General features: G+C 33.3%; 1 protein-coding gene across 1 annotated transcript; it reads right to left on the minus strand.

Annotated features, from left to right (window-relative positions):
• Positions 1–488: 488 nt before the first annotated feature.
• On the minus strand, positions 489–4,966 carry LOC102595082 (protein trichome birefringence-like 23). The gene is made up of 3 exons (XM_006343818.2): positions 4,401–4,966; positions 3,227–3,513; positions 489–1,668 (listed from the first exon to the last, which is right to left on the minus strand). Exons 1-3 carry the CDS (start codon positions 4,639–4,641, stop codon positions 892–894), a joined length of 1,305 nt encoding a protein of 434 aa, XP_006343880.1. The 5' UTR covers positions 4,642–4,966; the 3' UTR covers positions 489–891.
• Between the last annotated feature and the right edge of the window lie 2,211 nt (positions 4,967–7,177).

Consider the following 7,177-nt stretch of genomic DNA (forward strand, 5'->3'; position numbering starts at 1 on the left):
ATGGAGACCCAACGGCTAGTTTTTTTCAAATTCAAAAGTGCACTTTAGGTTCCAAGTTTCATAAAGTAAAGAATTTAATAAACTTTACCGTTAGCTGAATTAGATTTGATTTGCTAATATCCTTCTAAACACTGTTAAATAGGAAAAATCTTAAAAGCATCATTCAATAGAAAACTTAAATCTAGCTTCATTCAATTGAAAATATTTGAAGATCAGATTTTCGAAATCTGGTCAACTCATGGTCAAACAAAAAAATTGAAGAAAAATTTTCAAAATTTATGACCAAACGCTAGCCTATAAACTCCCTTATTCTTTTTCTACCCACATGAAACGATTTAACATAGTACATGCTACCCCAACCAACACAAGCACGAGTAACTCTGTTCACCAAGATTTGAACCAATAGAAAGAAATCATCTTATAATTCTGTTTAATCATTCCAAACTGTGGAATATCAAAGAATTAGTGAAAAACTGCACCAAATTACCTTAGTTGTGACTTGCAAATTTTTATTATAAGTACAAAGTGTACATACAACACAATCTTGTGACTGACCAACATCAAATTCTTATTTGATTCAGAACTCTATAAATAAATATTTCCAAATCCCAAAAGAAAGAAAAAAGAATTCCCACTACAGATTCCTGGAAAATCATGTATATGAGAATCAGGTAATAACATTGCAATCAAGATGAACTTCCCTAATTGAAAAAATCTATATATTGGCAAACTGATGCATCATCCGTGGAACATAGTCGCGAGGAGCACCTGTTGTGTGCCTTAAATCTTTAGTATTCACATCACAGAGTAGAGATAAACAAGCAATGTTCATCCCAGTGAGCTAGCCTTGCTCTTTTCTCAAGAAAACAACTTACATTTCACAAGTTCATCTCATTGACCATTCAACACCATCTCCATTAGCATATCGTTCCAGGCGTCTATAGGTCCAGGCAAACACCAATGCAAGCAGTCATTGATGACTTTTGCATTCTTATCTTTTGCAAATGGTTGGAAATGCCTGTATGGACCTGGATGCCCATCGGGCCTCATTAATGAAAGGCTAGTTACATCGAAAAGTTTTAGATTCAAACCCTTCTCAGAAGCTTTAGCTGTAGCCTTTCCGATTTCCTCCAACTCGATTTCATGTAGAATTTTGTTGACCTCACTCAAACTGAAATTACCTTCCTTCACTGGTTTTGTTCTTTTACAATTTCCTCCGCTAAACCACTCACCATTTTCGAAATGGACTGGTGTCGCGGTCCTGAAAAAGATCACGCCTTTGTGATTTGATGAGAGGATGTAGTTGAAAACATTACCAAGAACTTTATGGTACGCAAAGTTGAAACCAAGCTCAGTAAAGTTCTTTTTGGGACAGTTGTGACAACCCAATACTGTATCGTTTTCATAGTAGATTGCAGTTTTGACATACCACTCACCACTAGCAAATATCATATAGTCAAAATCCTTAAACTGATCTGTCCAACTCGTATCAAGTTTGTCGATATGAAGTTCAATCTCAGCTGTGGAAACTCCATTGTAGTCTTCAAATATATCTGCCTTTGCCAGAAAGGGGGACCAAATTACTGAAATGGTGAAGTTGTACGAGGGGAATAACCATCTCCTGGATCGGTACTCCTTGTCATGGTATACTTCAACAGCTTCCTCTACCTGAAATAGCATCATTTAACAATCAACAAGCTGACTCAAGAAGAAACCTATAGCTACAGATTTTTTAAAAAACAATAGCACAACCATACAGTTAGAAGAGCGACCAGTTCACAAAATCAGAACTTTCAAATAGTAGCATCAAATCCTGCTGATAAAATTATACAAGAAATTACAAATGACAGATGACTAGTATCTCATAAGTACTCAGTGTCTAGCAACGATTGAGTGATTATACCCTACAAATCACTTCCTTGCTTCGAAAACTTCTTTTTTGAGCCGAGGGTCTATTGGAAACAGCCTCTATGCTCCACAAAGTAAGGGATAGGGTCCGGGTACATCCTACCCTCCCCATGCCCCACTTGTGAGACTACACAGGGTATGTTGTTGTTGACAAGAAACTTTTGCAAGCAATTAATAGTCTCACTGGTTGACCAGCATGAGTGAACCATCCATTACGGCCGAAAGTCACATCCAAGATCGAAAAGTTAATAGATACCTTCCTTATATAACACTATAGTTTCTGTGCTAAACTGACTTTTATTTATCAAATCTTTATATAAGCAGTCTGATTTTCTGACAAATCCAAGATGATACTAACATCTTACACTTTACACAGGAGGCTCCTTACTACAACTACCCTAATATAAGGTCCTCAATAAGTGTGTGCTGAAACCTGCTACCATGAAACTAGTTGGCTTTCGGTACCCCAAGTAAAGCTAACCAAACTTGATAGCTCAATAATTAACCGGTTACAAACATTTCCTAGCAGAGACAAAAATGGTGGGAAGCAAGAACAAACATGAACACTGAAGAAGATTTTTAGGCTTCAACTAAAAATTAAGTTGAAAGAAACCAACAAACATCTCTTCAGAAAGTACGATGACTGTTCTTACTGAGGGAAATACTCCGGCAATATTATAATGGTGATAAAAAATATTGAACAATCAACACTCACGCTATCTCCCAGTAACAGCTTCCATGCAATATAAAGTTACACACCTGCACTTTAATGTTTGAAACACCTAATTTCACGAGATTCAAAACAAATACTACATCCATTCCAAATTGACTGACTTTTCTTCTTGGGCTGCCCCAAATGCTGCCCACTTTTTTTAAAAAAATAAAATAGAAAGCTCCGATGCATTTTTTTTATTACTATAGAAAGCTGTATCAGTTCATTTTTACTTCTGGACAAACTTTTCTCCACCACATTCTTCAATAACACAAGTTGGTCGGTTCATTTTCGGTGGCACGGAGCGAACATAATCGAGGATACCAAACATGGGAATGGAACACCATAATCCTCATTTCATTAATTTGTACCAATTGGATAACCAAAAATGTCCTAGGCAAAAATTTAAGCGCTAACTTATTCAAGACAAGCGAGCAGAATGTATCATGCCTTGAAGGAAAAGGATAATCCAAGCAATGACGATCAAAACAATCATTTTGTTACTTGATCAATGCCAATGCAAAATCATGGTGGAAACGTGGCAAAAGAACAACCAAAACTTACACAAACAATTTAGAGCTATTGACAATGATTGTAACTTGTTACCTTTGAGAGTACGCAAAGAAATGATTGGACATGGTTCCTTGATATTGAATCACCAATTAATGCCCATGTTTTATTTCTCATAAATTGAAGAAACTTGAGTGGATTAAACCGAGGCAACTTGCAATTTTGTGGATTCCACCTCCAGTAAAGATAACCGTTATCTGGTCGGCCATTCTTCATACAATTCTGATGGTCTTCAATAAATTTGCATGTCTCATTTGTGTAAACAGGACCAGCTGGATCAGGAATCCAATCTCCAATGAAAAGATTACACATCCCTGCTTGCTCTATAGCACAGCCAAGGAAACAAACGGCACCATGTGACGACAGAGATAACAAACTTGATATTCCAAAATAAGACGTACTATAAAGGGAAAACAACTAAAGAACCAGCCAACAAATCTATAACCTACTATGACGTGGTGCAAGCTACGCGAATCAAACAAAGTTTAGTACTATGTACCCTGTCAACTTCACCACTTGTAACAATTTCAATCATTTCGAACCCCCCACCAGGAAACCACCCAGGTTCCATACCAAATGAAATACAAACCAATAATAAGGCATCTTAGTTGCACATTTTAACTTAGTCACAAAAATTAAAGCTAATAAACTGCACTCCTAAGAACAAGAACCGCTAAATACACCAACAACATATCCACTATAATTCCACAAGTGGCGCTAGGGAGGGTGGTGTCTACGCAACCTAAGAGACCATTTCAGATAGACCTTGGCTCAAGTAAAGCATATAAAAAAAATACAGCATGTAAAGCAAATATAGTAGTGAAGAATCTATACTGAAAACAAATGGAGAAGATAAGAGTAGCAACAACAAATAATACAATAACCAAAGCCAAGGAGACACTAAAATCAAGGACAAGATAATCCAGAAACAACTAAAAGGATGGGGAAAAAACAGAGGCTCCATGATCATAGCTCAATGAATACAGAACACACACTACTCATTTGTATAATGGATATATAAGAAATATAAACATAAACATTATAACTATAACAGATCCAAAAGTACATAAATTTTCACATTTCTCAATCATGCAACTCTTCTTCCTTAAGAACAATAAATGATCATTAAGCATTTACCTTCCTTAATCACATTCAAATACATTACATACTCTAAACTACAAATCCAAGAATTGGGAAAAAGCTCAAATACCTTCAGGACCATTCTGATCTGCAATCTCAGGCAAACTGAAAGAAACAGGAGGCGGTGAAAATAGAGTCTTTTGAACAAAAGGGGTTTCTTGAACTTCAGAAATCACATCAGATCTTGAAAATAATAGCCTAAAAGCAAGACCCACAAGGAGAATCGAAAAACCCAACTTCAAAACAAAGTGATTTTGCTTGTAAACAGATTTCCACCAAGATTTCCAATGAAATAGCATTTTTTTCAGCATACCCACTTCTTCTTTAGCTCTTCTCTATCAGTATAGCCAAAGATCTTCAATGAAAATTCATAAAAATGTAATCTTTAGCTAAAGATTTCAAAGGGTATCAACCTTTTAAGTGAAAAAACAGGTATTGATGATTATACAGTATTAAATACAAGTTGAAGTAACCGACAAATCTTGAGTGTATGGAGTGACAAGTAGCAGATTACAAAAGCACATGATGAAGAAATGTTAAACAATTGAATTTTGGTTTGGAGTTGGACATTCACAGACAGAGAAGAAACAAGAGAATATTTTAATTTGTGTTCCTTATCACCAATTTTTATTTTTATTTTTATTTTTTGTATACATATATTCTAGATCTAAAACAGATTTTAAAATTATAAAAAGTATTCCCAAAGAAGTGTCCAAGCCATATTTGGTAATGTTGAGAATAATAGTTCAGTCGGTTAGCTATTTCATCATTCCCAACTATTTCATCATTCAATTTTTCATTAATCACCTTTTGCGTTTTTCATTTTGAGTTACGTTATCTTTGAGTTTCATGGTTTTTTTTATTTTCTTTAAAAGAAAATCTTGTTCTCATATCATATTATGAATTTTAAGAATTAAACTTAATTTAACCTCAAAAAGCTAATTCAGATGATATAGGAATATTTCTTATATGACCATTGGGACTCTTTACATCTAAATTCATAAGAAAACAAATACATAAAATAATGATTTTTATGACCAATTAAAATTGCCTTGTAGGATGAATAATTGCCTCGAGATGCCTAATAATATATACATTATTGGATCTTCTGAATAACAAGAAGAAAAACTTTATATAAAAGAATTTAATTAAATTTGAATTGGGTAGGGTATCAATTCCAATCTTATTGTCGTTGCTCGTTAATAATAAAATACAAGAACAATAATGTCTTAGTTTCAAATAAGTTGGATCAATTATATAAAATTTACTTTTTTGTTTAAGTTTAATTAATATCATATATATATATATATATATATAATTGTTATTGATAATAATGTAGGAATTGCTACTAGAATGGAAAATCTCTTTAGAAAAGGAAAGTCCTATCGAAAGTTGGAAGGTAAGTCAATTCTTTTAGCATTTCAGGTAGTTCTCTAAGCATCGGTTAACCACCTCCCTCACTGTTTGTATGAGATTCCACTTATTCTATGTCATTTTAAGAAGTTCTTTATCAAATCTAAAATTTATTCTCGATTAATTAAAATTACCTACATAAATGAAAAAAATCAAATTATGAAAACTCATCAGGTTGAAAGTTGATGTTTTTGATCATGGGATAACCAATAAAAACAAGTTTACAACGACGTATTTACATCTAGATAAAAGGAAACCGCTCAGATGCTAAACATCCTCCATCTTCGATCCTAAAATTATCAGTTCAAGTCACCAGAAAATGAAAAAATAAGAGGAAATAAATATATATTTGCATCCTATTGAAAATACTACCCACAATTCACAAATGAATCCTACCGTGCACGATCCTTCCTACATCGGCTAGAAGAATCAAAAAAATATTTGCATTTAATGATGTGCCATTTTGGGTGATTGGTTCTGCTTTCTTCAATATGAAGGCTCAAAAATATGGGGTTACATTATTATCATTGACAGATATACTTTTTTGTCTTTTATATAATATAGTTTTATGCCCCTTACCTAATGTGGTAGTATAATTGTTTAGTTGATACATTAATTTACCAACTAAAGAAAATGATAATTGAGTATACACGAGTGTTCATTTTTGGCATGTTGCAAATTTTGTACATAACAAACTATTATTAAATTTTACCATAACAAGCCAGTGAAAATAGCTAATTAATGAAGAAAAAAAACCCAGATTGCAACATAAAAACCATGTCTCACGTACAAGTTTCGAGTTAGCAATGAGCATTTATTGTCAATTTAAATGATTTTCGATCTAATTAAATTTTATTGTATTTTTAATCCTGAAAGAGTGAAAAAGAAGGATTGTAAGAGTAATAAATATTTGATATTTTGTATGTAGCAATAATTTTTTATAATCATGTGGTACTTTAACATAAAGAAAATCTTGATGCTCCGCTAGCCATTCCTCATGTTGAACATGCGGATCTGAATCTAGCCTTGCAGCTCCTTCCTCTCACCCTCAAGTTACAACCTAACGTAAGTTCTTTCGGCCCTTTTCGAGCTAGCATTGCTGCTGATATGCAATAGCTCCGGAAACGAAAAAGCAAAGTCTGATCTACTATACACCATAAGAGGAAATAATATAGTATTCTCTAAAAGTCTAGCACTTTTGAAATGTATAATTTGATTCTATAGTAACCTAACACCTTTCAAACGTAGAATTTGGTTCTTTTGGTTCTATAATATAAATAATACATGTAGATTTGTTTTCTATTTTCAAGAAGGTTCAAAATAAATCAAATATAATCCCCTATCGTCTTTTATTACTAGTAGTAAGTTTGTTCATCGTCGTAAAAACAATAATATAAACAATATATATATATACATATATATATATATATATAT

The sequence above is a fragment of the Solanum tuberosum genome, unplaced genomic scaffold (genome assembly GCF_000226075.1).
Source record: "Solanum tuberosum cultivar DM 1-3 516 R44 unplaced genomic scaffold, SolTub_3.0 scf00048, whole genome shotgun sequence".
Classification (NCBI taxonomy): domain Eukaryota; kingdom Viridiplantae; phylum Streptophyta; class Magnoliopsida; order Solanales; family Solanaceae; genus Solanum; species Solanum tuberosum.

Coding starts and splice junctions, on each gene's coding strand:
- LOC102595082 (XM_006343818.2), bottom strand. CDS start 4,641: ATGCTGAAAAAAATGCTATTTCATTGGAAATCTTGGTGGAAATCTGTT. Junction 3,514..4,400: donor AGATCAGAATGGTCCTGAAG/GTATTTGAGCTT, acceptor GCTGTGCTATAG/AGCAAGCAGGGATGTGTAAT. Junction 1,669..3,226: donor TTCTTTGCGTACTCTCAAAG/GTAACAAGTTAC, acceptor ATGCTATTTCAG/GTAGAGGAAGCTGTTGAAGT.